Source organism: Conger conger, chromosome 8, assembly GCF_963514075.1.
Source record: "Conger conger chromosome 8, fConCon1.1, whole genome shotgun sequence".
NCBI lineage: Eukaryota > Metazoa > Chordata > Actinopteri > Anguilliformes > Congridae > Conger > Conger conger.
The window spans coordinates 26,437,871-26,452,709 of record NC_083767.1 but is presented as its reverse complement, the minus strand read 5'-3'; the positions used below and the strand labels follow the sequence as shown (position 1 = coordinate 26,452,709).

The window sequence follows — 14,839 nt, the reverse complement described above, 5'->3', positions numbered from 1 at the left end:
ACATTGGCTGCAGACTGACTTATTTTTACATTACATTACGTTACATTACGTGGCATTTAGCAGACGCTCTTATCCAGAGTGACGTACAACAAAGTGCAAATCAAACACAAGAACACGTGCAAAAGTGGACCTGAGAGGACAGTACAGTTCCGAGTCCTAGTGTAAACATACAGAAATTCAGAACCCTTGAAGAGTTGTTTGGAGCTGTATAGTATAAAACAGAGCTTGAGGCTATTATGTTTCAAATAATTTGAAGACGATGCATACAAAACTGCAGTGGGCTATACGCTATCCGTATCCTTTCTTGAAATGAATGTTAAATAGCTCTACATTCCGACACTGATATCCATTACGCACCATATCGCACAATATAACATTACTGGTTTCCCGTTTCCACTTCATTCAATCCGAAGAGAAACCCCCACAAATGTTCTGTTTGTTTGGTGGGACTGTACGACCTAGGTTAAACTACACTAACCACTAAGCTATCAGTGATGGTATTCAGAATGTATTATGATACAACAATTATCACCTTACCATCTGGGTTTGATGTTGTCTCCAGTGGAGGCATGTCGGTGTCTCCGTCAGGTATAATTCCTAACAGAGAGGTCTCCCCAATGCCAGCGATGCGCTCGTCAGCAGGTGATATTTGTGCCTGTGAGCCTCCTCCTCCTGTGGCTGATGCATATTTTTTTTTGTGCTCTTATGCGTTTCTTTGCCTTCAGTTTCATGTCAAACCATTTACGTTTAACCTCGGATATGGGTCTATTGTCTACAGAGGCAACATTAACTGCATCTGTCACCTCCTTCCAGGCCTTCGCTTTGCCTGTCCCTGTCACGACACCACTACTGATAGAAGAAAATAAAACATTTTTTACTCAATAAAATATATATTTCACCCAAGATTATTTCGGAAATTTTATTATTTTTTTTATTTTTATTTTTTTTCTTTCTTTCTCTCTCTTTCCTTGTTTGCGCCATGATGACTGACAGGTCGACTGGATGCGTCTACACCTCCTTATATGGCAATCATTGTCTATTCATGGGCGGGGATTTATGCTAATTGCTGATTACCGGGAGCGCGCTTTCACTTTACGATGGATTGGCATTCATGATCATACACATGTGTTTACGATCAGATCTGGGTTTCCCGCGGCGTTCATGAATCCGGAGTAGGTTTTTAGTAGCGTGGACGTTTATGTGGAAATCTGCACATAGACTTACTAACGTTTCATGAATGAGACCCACTGTGTTTTAACATACCAATTTTTTCTGCCCGCAAAACTGCTGCTCACTGGATGTTTTTAGTTTTTACTGTTTTACTCTGTGACTTCATTATGATCAAACGTAACTTTCTATTTGGCTGTCCTTTAAACTAATAGACTATGACACGAAATGCCTGCAATTAAAAAGGAAATGCATCGAAATAACCATGCAACTAGTCATGCTTAGGCTACTGAGCGCATTGGGCAGGTAGTAAATAAATAATATATATAATATATATAAAATCTGTTGATAGGTCTAATGTGGGGTATGATTGTATATGAATATGGTTTTCATCTTTGTAATTGACAGGTTTATCATCTTCATTATCAGCACCATAGTATATTGTCTCAAAAATAAGAAGCAAATTAAATATATTGAGATATTCTCATGATCTATTTATGTTGGCCTATTTATTTTTCATATGTGAATAGTCTTCATCACCAACTTCACCATCGTCATGCAAAGACTTAAATATTACAACTAAGAACATTTGTAATAACAGTAGGCTATTAGTACCAATATCAAAATAACAATGAGGTCAAAATAATAATATGGTGGAATCATATTAGCATAATAGCAGCTTAAGAGCAACATATGCCAGCTTTATTCGTCGATTCATCACCATGAACAATGGACACAAGAACGATTTTGCAGGTAACATTATTATTAGTTATATTGGCAGTGATAATATCAAAATAACAACAGCATCAAAACAAAAGAGGCTTTGACACTGAATGTGGATTCATGTAATCATTGGTCTCTTGGGCTGAAAAGCGGTCAGTGCAGGGAACTCTGTCTCTCAACCCTTTTCACCGTATCAGTCAATGAGTCCATCACGGCCTCATACTCGTTCATGCACGGATGTATCCGTGAACAGGTGCGTGCATTGTGACGTTAAACCATGCGCACCAAATGTAATTCAATAAATCCTATGTCTTCTTCTGTATAGCTCAGAAAATAAATCACGGTCACTGGAGAGTAATTATGTCACTCTGAAAATAATTTTGAGTTCAAAAGTATGGTCCAAAATAATATATTTTGGCCTGGGTAAATTCGTAGTTTTGAATGGACTTCAATGGGGAAATTCGCATTTTGCTTACGAAACTGCAATACCTCGAGTAACCACTGGAGCTTGCGAGCTTCTCAGAGAATGGCAAACCCTGGCCCCCTGCCCTGTCCCCCTGCTAGCACTTTGATGCGGGTCATATCGTTCACGATTCACACCTAACCAATCACGGAGCGCCAATGTTGCGCATGCTCAATAGACCGTCCGTTAAGGGGATTGGAACTAGACACAACCACTGGGTATATGCACTGAACTCTATGATACACTCTATGGTTGTGACAGCATGTACTGTTGAGAAAATATGATACTTCCGGATTTGATGCGCTCTTAATTGGTTTCTATGGTAAGGGGAAGCCATAGCTAGCTCATTTTGGCGAGTGTAGTTGATAAAAATGTAACGAATAATGAAATTGATTTGATTTAACTAACGTGTAAAGTAAAATGTAATTGTTACCAACCTCTGAAGATTCGGTATAACCAGTGACTTGACGGTTGTTACAGTATACTCGCTAACGTAACTCACTAAACGACTTGGCTTCTTAGCTTGCTACTCCTTGCTAGTTATCATTAGCGAAACCATTTAATTTGATCATATCATCAAGTCCGAATCCTAGGTAACTACTCTGTCCGCGGTTTATTCCTCAACTGCGATTGCTGCCTTTGAAATTACTGGTTTGAAAACGATACACGATGAAAATCAGTTCGTCCGTTTTCGCATCTTTCTGCCTCATGGTGGAACTATTTGCCATTGCATTATTCCTAAAAGGTTTTTTCCCTGCTCCCGTAAAGTCATCTTTCTCATCCAAGACCACAGTTTCTGATCTTCCGGCAGAACCATTGTCAGGTGCGTCATTTACATCGATAACCTGGAAAGCTGTCTGTTGCTCCGTAACTAACAAGTAAGAATTGTCTTGACATTTTACAGTTTAGTTTGACTAATTCAGTGTGTATTAATACAGCATGATTTTGAAGTGACGTACTCCAGGAGTTGAAGTAATACATCTCAGTGCTCTGTTTAACTTTAGATGATTGCAACTGACTAGGCTAGATAATTCCAAGTTTGCATGTCTGCAGAACGGAGACTTCGTCTGAACGGAGTTCCTGTCACTCACTTATCGGTCCGACCAATCAGAAGGCTTGAATTTTCGGTTCGACCAATTAGAAGGCTATATGAAATATTATATCGCTTTTTAACCCGACCAACAGCTTCACATGGGAGGAGGGTCTATAGTTTTGCTGTTTTCGTCGTGTTGTTGTATTAGCACCCGGTTTCTGTTATATCAATCATTAGGAGGGGGGTTTATTGTTGTCTTTGCTCGATTTATTATGCTCCTGTAATGGTATTTTAAAAGTCTCTCAAGATTTAATCAATCCAACATTTTATATGCAACACCTCTTCGCTAGGTTTCCGTTACGCCTTTTGCCATCCTCATGATCTATTCTCGATGTATTTTGCACGATATTGTATTATTACATCCTTCTGTGATATGTGAACTGGAAAAATATGACAATGGCAGTAAATAATAGTATTCCATACATTAATAAGAGAAGTACTGTGCTTTTAATATCTGTTGCCAAGTATGGCATACTCTGCAGAATCAGGCTATGCATTTAAACATAAATTATGTTTACTTTACGAATTAGGTATACTTGAATACACGTGAGTTGAGTACTTACTGGTGTAATATTCCATTAAGGTTTTTCTGAAGTTTAGAATGCGAGTAGTGTAGAGCAGGGTCGAAACTAACCCTTTTTTTGTTTGATCCTATTTTGTCAGACAGTGACCCTCGAAACGTATAGCCTAATGTTTTATTAAACCTGTAGATAAATGTATGTTATAAGAACTCACATTAGGTAATTGATTTTGGCAACATAATGAACTAGAGGAGACAACAAACGTTTTATTTATTGATTGATTTATTGATTTTTCGCTGCAGGCTTAAACGAGTAGCCCGAACAATGGGTAAGAGTAGACCTAAGAAAGTGCAAAGCAAAAAACATGCATTATGTGGTAGTGGTTTCCAACCCTCTCCTGGGGCCCTCTAGCTGTTCCGTGTGTTCAATTCCAACACCATTCTTTGTATAACGAGGTGTCCTGACTGCTCTTCATCCTTTTTATAAATCTAGAAAGCATCACAATGGCATAAGTCATGCTGATCTGCGCTGGTGTGCCCAGATAGCTTTTCCACGATGACATCCTGTGCTACCTGTTTGCATGTCTCTGTTGAAAAGAGACCTTGCTGTGTCTTCCTAATTCTAATTCTCAGCATTTTCTGTAAATTTAACAAAAGGAAATGCGTTATAAGTCATTGTAAAATATCATGGGACAAAAGTAATAATGTTTCTCCCCCCTCTTCTGTCACTTGACTTATGTTAAACAAGTAAACACAATTCTACAATCGAAAAAGACATACCGGACTTACTCAGCTGCAAAAAAAGAAAGAAAAAACACCAGCAAAAAAATGTTTTCTGACAGTAGCTCCACAAATGCTCCAATCCAAAATTGGTATGAAACTCATGCAACCACATTATTGCAACTCCCATTATTTGAGAAAATGCGCCCTCCTTTACTTTCAACCCGGCTCTCCCTTACTTCCATTTTATGTAGCAATTTCTTTCAAGAATGGCTATAATCCTTATCAAAACATTTTATGTATAAGAAAACTGCATTCATTGTATTCAATGAAATGTGTTGGTATGAACGCTGAGCCTTTAAATTCACATATAATGATAATAAAAATAGCATTTGAAGGCATTTTCACCCATATTGGATGAACTGTTTAGAAATGACTATACCTTTAGTGTACACGTTCCCCCCATTTTAAGGTATTACAGGTATTTTTTAAATTGGCTTCACATGTGTTTTGTTAGGCAGGTGTATTCATTTCTGTCATTAGCAAATGCAGAAGAAAGCTGTTGATGTCTAGTTTTGATTCTAGACATTGCAATTGCCTTTAGAGATTGCTGTTGGGGTGTAACAACATCAGGAAAACAGCAGTGTTGATGCAAATCAAGCTGGCTGCCATAAGGCTCAGAAATGAAAATCAATCAAATCATTCCAAAAATCCTGAGCATGCTCAAGTCAACACTTTGGTTCATTTTTAACAACAGAAAAATAACTGGTGAACTCAATTATGTCAAAAGACCCTGTAGACAGAGGAAGACCTCTGTAGTGGATGATCAGAGAATACTCTCTATGGTGAAGAAAACACCCCTGACAACAGCCCAACCGATCAAAAGCACTCTCCTGGATGCAGGTGTGGATCTGTAGAGTCTACTATACACAGAAGGCTACACTACAAGATGCAAACCACTGATAAGCCTGAAGAACAGAAAGGTGAGATTACAGTTTGCTAAAAGAGTCTTGTGGACAGATGAGAGAAAGATTAACTTGCACCAGAGTGATGGAAAGAGGAAAGTGTGGAGAAAAAAAGGAAATGTTCAAGGTCCAGAGCATACCACCTCATCCGTGAATCTTGGTTGAGGAGCTGTTATGGCTTGGGCCAGTATCACTGCCACTGGAACGGGCACACTTGTCTTCATTGATGATGTGACTGCAGACAGAATTAGAACAATGACTTCTGAGGTCTACAGAAATTTTTTATCTCCTCAGATGAAACCAAATGCCTCCAAACTTATTGGACAGCACTTCATCATGCAACAAGGCAATGACCCGAAATATACTACTAGAGGAACTAAGGGGTTTCGACAGCTAAAGTGGAAGATCCTTGATTGGCGGGTCAGAGTTAAAATAAGAGAATGTTCACCTGTCCAATATTTTTTGATGCATGAAAATGGCAGCGGACTATGTACAGAAAGTTCTATCATTTCTAAATAGTTCATCCGAATTAGTTCATCATATGAATTTTGAGGATGAAATTACCCTAATAATAAAATAAAGCTGACAATCTGCACTCTTTGGACTAAAATCTCAATAGGGAGAGCAGTTATCAGTGTTTTGAAGTTACCTGATAATGGGGTCAAAATAATAAGTGACGTGGTAGAATGAAAAAGGTTCAGGGTTTGAAGCTAAATTAGAAGTTAAAGCTGAGATGTGCATTCTTTTATATTTTCATGAAATTATGGTTAAAAACACTATCCTAATCAAACAAATTAAAATGTATAGGAAGCACTGGATTAGGGACTACACAAATATAACAATTTGATTCATTAGTTCCTGGTTTGTGGGTGTATTTAATTCAGTACAAAATCTTTCAAGCCAGTTTTCTCAACTGTATTGCAAAAATGCACCATTCAAGCAATCATATCTCCATACCTCATCTTTAAGGGTCATCATATTTGGGGGGGATTTTTCATTTTTATAAAAAGGTGAAAATCTGATGATAATAACAATGCAAATACCCAGGATAAATCTATTTCAATTTCAATAACTACGATACCACTGCATTAGTGACAACGGTTCCTTAGTTTGTAATATGTGGGGTGACCTCTCCCTCTTACATAGACTCACGGTGTTCCGAACAGAACAGAACAAACTCTGCTTCCACCAGAAGTTAACTTCCATTCAATGGTAGTTTTTCTCCTGAGAATGTGGTCTATGATTATTCTTGCTTTTTGCCTATCCCAGGCACTAAAACACTTTGATTCATGTGAATTTGACCAATAATTATATAATGAAAAGGGAAGGAATTAAACTTTACACACACACAAAAACCAAAGCTGATCTGGACGTAAATTCTTATTTATTGGTCATGAAAGTTTCAATGTTTGGAAATAACTGTCGTGAGCTAACTTGGAGTTCGGAACAGAGTGAGTCTACTTTATGCATTTTAGGACTTCACAGACCACAAGAATCAGGCTAAAATTGTTATTTTGTTCACAGCAATGGTCCATACAAGCAAATCCATAATACGTTTTAATTCCAAGAATATTTCAAATGCGGAGAAACATCAATATAAAAAACAAAAAAACCGGAACAGCAGTACACCTACTTAATCATAAAATCATGCAGATATGGGTCAGGTGCTTCAGTTAATATTCACATCAACCGTCTGAATGAGTACTCCGCGGCGAAGCAGAGAAACCGTTAGATGCTATCTGATGGACGTCAATCACCTTGCAACAATGTTTCCTAGAATTTGCAAGCAGGGACACAGAGCTACACACTTGCACAATGGGAATGTACAAATATACATCAAAAAGGTATTAACTCTTTTTTGCTCACTCATGGTAGCGTGCCAGCTAACTAGCTAGCGAATTTGGCAGAACAACGTTAGTTTACTAAAGTTGCATAACAACCACCTGGCAGTACTTTCTTGTAAATTATTCCTCTAATAAAATTATTAATAAAACTGTTAATTGGATTGTGTCGATAATATCTATATTATTACATTTAATAGACACATGCATACAGTCATATGAAAAAATGTGGGCACCCCTGGTCAAAAATTACACAAAAATCATTTTCCAATCAATATCTTGGTGAACAGAAGCAAACCTGTCCTCTAAATGGTACAAAGTTAAAGTCTGCGGACTGTGGTGGCCATTCCAAAACCTTTATCAGTCTTTCCTGGAGGTACTTCATGGTTGATTTAGAGGAATGCTTGGGATCATTGTCTTGATGGAATACCCAACGTCTCTTTAACTTCAATGTCTGGACTGACCTCTAAACATTAGCCAATATTTCCTGTGCACCCAGCTGTCACACAACCCCAAAGCATACTGGATTCAGCTCTATGCTTCACATTTGGCTCTCTACAAAGGCCTTCACCCTTTTTTCTCCAAAAGATACCTTCTCCTCTCATTACAGGCTGTGAAAAATACTCAGAAAAGTGCAAGTAGCTTAAAGAAAATTAATCTGATGGAAGGATCGCAATATACATTCACTGGCTCATCTACTCTACTACACCACCTAAGCCCCATCAAATGCCCTTGCCACATCCTATGTCCAATGTTTTCTATCCTTGCCCCCAAACCTCGTTTTGCCCTCTCCCATACGTCCTTTACACTGTTCCTATCCCCATTGTCACCCTCGTCTAGTTGTTTAATGTAAATAATGTGTTGAACTGTGTCTTTTGTGCTGCAGAGCAGGAACCTGCTGAAAACCAGCTCATACAGTCGGAAGGTTATGACAGGACATTTTAGTGGTTTTAGAACCGTGACTTTTTCAAACAGGTATATCGAGAGACTGGAAACCGGCCTATGCCTAGTTGTGAGGTGGTGTAGCCCAATAGAATTGAATGATAGGGCGGCCTGTAGCGTAGTGGTTAAGGTAAATGACTGGGACACGCAAGGTCAGTGGTTCTAATCCCGGTCTAGCCACAATAAGATCCGCACAGCCGTTGGGCCCTTGAGCAAGGCCCTTAACCCTGCATTGCTCCAGGGGAGGATTGTCTCCTGCTTAATCTAATCAACTGTACGTCGCTCTGGATAAGAGCGTCTTCCAAATGCCAATAATGTAATGTAATAATGGAATGACCTGTTAAACTCTGGCAGAATATTCCAATGCTATGGTTTCTGTTTTGCAGGAAATAATCCCAACTCCTCCAAAGTCCCGGCACCTCTCTTTCACCGAGTGGTGATAGTGCTGATAGATGCTTTGAGGGAAGATTTTGTGTTCGGGTCGAAGGGGCAGCAGTACATGCCATACACTCAACACCTAGTTGAGCGGGGCTCCTCTCACAGCTTTGTGGCCAAGGCCCGGCCCCCCACAGTCACCATGCCGCGTATCAAGGTAAGAAGAGCTTTGAATTCACAACATTTTCAGAGTGATCCAAAGTTTCAGTTTTTGAGATGGCTTTTAAAAAGCACAAAACAAATTCTAATTGAATGAAATACTTGTTGAGTTTCAAGTGCCACATAGTTTGGCCACCTGACAAGCTCTAAAATTTTGTGTTTTAATGCAAACCATACTAGGGATGGGCATGGTTAATTGATTAACTGGTTAATGGACACTTGACCAAAATGGCGAACGTCTTAACCTGTTAACTTTTTGAAAAACATTTAAATCCTGCATTATTGCAGTAGCTTAACTCCAAAAAAAAGAAAACATTTAGGGAAAAGTTTTAATTGGAGTTGTGGGTAGCCCACAGCAGTGGGGTCATAGAATTTCAGAGTAGGCATATTAACATGATTGCAGCACCATCGACTAGAAAGCACATCGGTGTAGGTAATGGCAAGCCACATTTTGAAGCGGATAATCTGTAAATACCTCAGTGTAAAATAGGTTGCATGAGTATTAGGTTTTACACCTATATGATTTAATGGGCAACGAAAGCTCCATGACAAATCTCTAGATGAAAGAAAACTCTAGCAATCCTCTAAGCGTAAGCACGATTCAACCAGAAAAGAGCATATTGCACAGTATGTGACTTGGATGATTACTAAGGGCATGTTGCCTCATCCTTTCTATGAAAATGAGAGCTTAAATAAGCGCTTCCTTTCATTCTTTTACTTTTTCCACCAGCTGAACTCCCTTACAGTGGCGAGATCGGCTATGTGGCTGTAACAGCTGTACTGCAAGCTCACAGCATTGATCAGAGGCACACGGCCGAAAAACATCAGATTATGTTAGATCTGATTAGAATCAGAAACAAAACGTCACTTGTATTTGTATTACCTTTGAAATGAAATAAAATCAGGTTTTTAATTTCATTGGTAAAATGACAATGAGAAATGACACTTCAGGTGTTTGGATTTCAACAAGTCTCGACACAAATATGGGACCTCGCCATCAAAACAAGCCCCAACAAATGTATAGGATATTGCGATTGTGAACCATGGCTGGGAGTTGAATACCTAAATGAATTGTAAATTCCAAATTTACTTTTAACAATTGTAGTCTAGCTACAAATGTGGAAAAACTTGTTGCTTTTTTCACTTTGGAAAAAACAAGCGCAAAGACTTGTATTAGCAGACAGGAAGCCTATGTTGTTCTGTGCCGTTCATCATTCTATAGTACTAATATCTCTCTTCCAATGAGTAGCCTATTACTGAATATCTTGGCAATCACCCCTTGTCTGTGTCATGACTTCGAAATATTTGGATTTTGGAAATATTTTCCAGTGATATGCATTATTGGCATTTGGCAGACGCTCTTATCCAGAGCGACGTACAACAAAGTGCATACCCATAACCAGGGAAGTACAATTTCAACTGCTACCTGTACAACAAAGATAAGGACAAGGGCCATTTATTTATTTTTTTTGAACAAAGAAACAAACAAACAGAGCAAAAGTGACCAAACTTAACTATCCAAACATATGCTATAGACATGCTGTATTTTGTACAACCATAAATTCATTGAGGCATTTTTGGCTATGTTTTTCAAATGATGCCCCTGAGCAGTAACATATCCAACTAATGTGCTTAGACAAAATTTTATTGTTATAGCTGAGGTCTAGCCAACTATTTACGGTTATACAATACTGTGCAAAAGTTTTAGGCAGGTGTGAAAAAATGCTGTAAAGTAAGAATTCTTTCAAAAATAGAAATGTTAAGTTTATTTTTATCAATTAATAAAATGCAAAGTGAGTGACCAGAAGAAAAATCTAAATCAAATCAATATTTGGTGTGACTACCCTTTGCCTTCTAACTAGCATCAATTCTTCTTTGTACACTAGTACAAAGTCAGGGATTTTGCAGGCATATGGTCAGGTGTGTGATTAACCAATTATACCAAACAGGAGCTAATGATCACCGATTTAACATGTAGGTTGAATCACAATCATTAACTGAAACAGAAACAGCTATGTAGGAGGGTTAAAACTGGGTGAGGAATAGCCAAACTCTGCTTCCAAGGTGATGTTGCTGAAGACGTTTAATGTCAGGAGTCATACACCATGGCAAGACTGAGCACAGCAACAGCAAGGTCTCTCCCAGGCAGAAATTTCAAGGCCGACAGGGGTTTCCAGATGTGCTGTCCAAGCTCTATTGCAGAAGCACAAAGAAACGGGCAACGTTGAGGACCGTAGACGCAGTGGTCGGCCAAGGAAACTTACGTACAGTAGACGAAAGACACATCATGCTTACTTCCCTTCGCAATCGGAAGATGTCCAGCAGAGACATCAGCTCAGAATTGGCAGAAACCAGTGGGACCTGGATTCGAAACCAGGACCTCCTTGCTGTGAGGCGACAGTGCTACCCACTGCACCATTAATGCCGCCCGGTTCTCTGGACTGATGAGTCTGACTGATGAATTTGAAATATTTGGCTGTAGCAGGAGGCAGTTTGTTGTGGGCTGGAGAGCGGTACAAGAACAAGTGTCTGCAGGCAACAGTGAGGCATGGTGGAGGCTCCTAATAAGTTTGGGGCTACATTTCTGCAAATGGGGTTGGGGATTTGGTCAGAATGAATGGTCTTAATGCTGAGAAGTACAGGCAAATACTTATCCATCATGCAATACCATCAGGGAGGCATCTGATTGGCCCCAAATTTATTCTGCAGCAGGACAACGACCCCAAACATACAGTCAATGTCATTAAGAACTATCTTCAGCATAAAGAAGAACAAGGAGTCCTGGAAGTGATGGTATGGCCCCCATAGAGCCCTGATCTCAACATCACCGAGTCTGTCTTGGATTACATGAAGAGACAGAAGCATTTGAGGCTGCCTACATCCAAAGAAGAACTGTGGCTAGTTCTCCAGGATGTTTGGAACAACCTACCTGCCGAGTTCCTTCAAAAACTGTGCAAGTATATACCTAGAAGAGTGCTGTTTTGAAGGCAAAGGGTGGTCACACCGAAATTAGTTTTTTCTTCTGTTCATTTTCATACACAAAGCAACTCAAAGTGCTTTACATAAGACATAGAAAAACATTCCATTAAGGTGTTATTAAAGTAAATTAGAATTTAAAAACAATCATAAGTTAAAGGAAAAACAACAGGTAAAACGGTCTGCAAAGATTTGATTATATATAGCATGAATGTATTTGGCTTAGAGTTTGGGAATTTCTAATATCTGCTGGGAGTTTGTTCCAGCTCTGGGTAGCATAGTAAGAAGGCTGCCTCTCCATGTTTTTTACCTTTTGGAATATTTAATTAGCCAGCATCAGATGACCTTAGGTCTTTGGGGGGTTCGTATGGCAAGAGTAGATTGGAGATATATGAAGGCCCTTGCCCATTTAGTAACTTGTACACTTGTAACTTGTAAGGTAATTCTCTGATTGATTGGGAGCCAGTGAAAAGACCTAAGAATTGGCGTGATGTGATAAAATGTTCTTGTTGCACTCTAGCAGCGGCATTTTGGAGAAGTTGAAGTTGGCAAATCACTTTTTCTGATAGGCCTGTTAATAATCCATTACAATAATCTAATTTGCTGGAGATAAATATGTGAATAAGCTTTTCTAGGTCCTTTTTAGGCATTCTCTGATTCTTGCAATATTTCTTAGGTGATAGTAAGCTGATTTTGTTATTGAATTGATTGAATTGATTTGAACCCAGGGCCTCCTTGCTGTGAGGCAGCAGTGCTACCCACTGCACCATCCGTGCCGCCCCACAAAAACCATTATCTCAGTTTTATTCTTGTTTAACTGCTGAAAATCGCATCCAGGCGTTAATATGTTTGATGCATTGACAAAGTCTATTGGACCAGAATCATTTGGCGAGATAGCTATGTAAATTTGGGTGTCGTCTGTATAGCTGTGGTAAGCAATATTATTTGTTTGTAAGATTTGACCTAGCGGGAGCATGTAAAGATTGAATAATAGAGGCCCAAGGATTGAGCCTAGGGGGACACCACAATTCATTGTAATGTGCTCCGAAGTAAAATTGCCATGGAGACAAACCTTTCTGTCCTTTAGATAATTGTCTTAAACAAATTTAGGGCCGTGCCTGAAAGTCTAACCCAATTTTCTAATCTGTCAAGCAGAATTTTATGATCTACAGTGTCAAATGCGGCGCTAAGATCTAGTAACACTAATACTGAAATTTTACCAGAGTCGGTATTTAAACGAATGTCATTCAGGACCTTGATAAGGGCAGTCTCGGTGTTGCGATGAGGGCGAAATCCAGATCGAAATTTGTCAAGGCAGCCATTACAAATAAAAAAAAGTTACTAAGTTGCAGATTAATTACTTTTTCAATAACTTTTCCAATACAAGGTAGATTAGATATTGGTCTGGTATTATTTTGAACAGACACATCTAGGCTGCTCTTAATTGGCAGGCAGTTAAAAACAAGGTCTGTAGGCAGAATATCAAGGCAACAGGAGGAAGGCTTAAGCCTTAATTCAGTTTCCTGAAGAGTTTTACAATCAATGATCTCAAACTGAGTCATGTTTATCATGTTATCTCTATTTGGATGTGAAGGCAGCACTACATAATTGTTAGAGATGGAAGAGTTAATAGGTTATCTAATTACATTACATTATTGGCATTTAGCAGACGCTCTTATCCAAAGTGCATACCCATAACCAGGGATAAGTTCGCTGAAAGACCCTAGAGGGAAGTACAATTTCAACTGCTACCTGTACAACAAAGATAAGGACGAGGGCCTTATTTTTATTTTTTTATTTTTTTATTTTTTAAGAACAAATAAACAAACAAACAGAGCAAAAGTGACCAAAGTGAACGATGCAAACACTGCTTGCCTAGCCAACTAAAAATACCGATACACAAAGCACATCACAGAGACAACAATTAAGGTTCACAGGGAGGTAGGGAGGGACGGGGAGAGGTGCTGCTTGAAGAGGTGCGTCTTCAGCTTGCGCTTGAAGGTGGGGCGAGATTCTACAGTTCTGACCTCAACAGGGAGTTCGTTCCACCACCGTGGAGCCAGAACAGACAGCAGTCGTGAGCGTGAGGTGGAGGTTCGGAGAGGGGGAGGTGCCAAGCGGCCTGTGGAGGCTGAACGAAGAGGTCTGGCAGGGGTGTAGGGTCTGATGATTTTTTGTAGATAAGCTGGGGAAGACCCTTTAACTGCTTGGAAGGCTATTACCAATGTTTTGAATTTGATGCGAGCCATGACAGGCAGCCAGTGGAGGGAAGTAAGCAGGGGGGTGACGTGTGAGTATTTGGGAAGGTTGAAGACCAGACGAGCTGCTGCATTCTGGATGAGTTGGAGGGGTCTGATGGCGGACGCTGGGAGGCCAGCCAAGAGGGAATTGCAGTAGTCCAGGCGGGACAGAACCATCGCTTGGACCAGGAGCTGGGTCGAGTAGGGGGTGAGAAAGGGGCGGATTCTCCGTATGTTGTATAGGAAGAACCTGCAAGACCGGGTCACCGCTGCAATGTTCTTGGAAAGGGACAGTCTGCTGTCCATCACCACGCCGAGGTTCCTTGCACTGGGTGACGGCGTGAGTGTGGTATCCCCGAGGGAAATGGAGAGATCCAGATGGGGAGAGGATTTGGCAGGGATGAATATCATTTCAGTCTCGCCTGGGTTGAGCTTTAGATGGTGGTTGTCCATCCAGCTCTGGATGTCCCTCAGGCAAGCAGAGATACGGGCTGAAACCTGCGTATCAGACGGCGGGAACGAGACGAAGAGTTGGGTATCGTCCGCGTAGCAGTGGTAGGATAGCCCATGTGCAGTGATCACAGGGCCAAGGGAG

General features: G+C 39.9%; 1 protein-coding gene across 4 annotated transcripts in view; it reads left to right on the top strand.

The window, feature by feature from the left end:
• The first annotated feature begins 2,634 nt into the window (after window positions 1–2,634).
• pigg (phosphatidylinositol glycan anchor biosynthesis class G (EMM blood group)) overlaps window positions 2,635–14,839 on the top strand; it is a 142,674-nt gene continuing 130,469 nt past the window's right edge. For 2 of the 4 annotated variants that reach the window (XM_061252011.1, XM_061252014.1), the window contains exons 1-2: window positions 2,635–3,176; window positions 8,821–9,026. In XM_061252011.1, coding sequence (XP_061107995.1) covers window positions 3,023–3,176; window positions 8,821–9,026 — 360 coding nt within the window. In that variant the 5' untranslated portion in view covers window positions 2,635–3,022. Of the gene's footprint in view, window positions 3,232–8,820; window positions 9,027–14,839 lie in introns of all 4 variants that reach the window. The other 2 variants (XM_061252010.1, XM_061252012.1) reach the window with 2 other exon arrangements.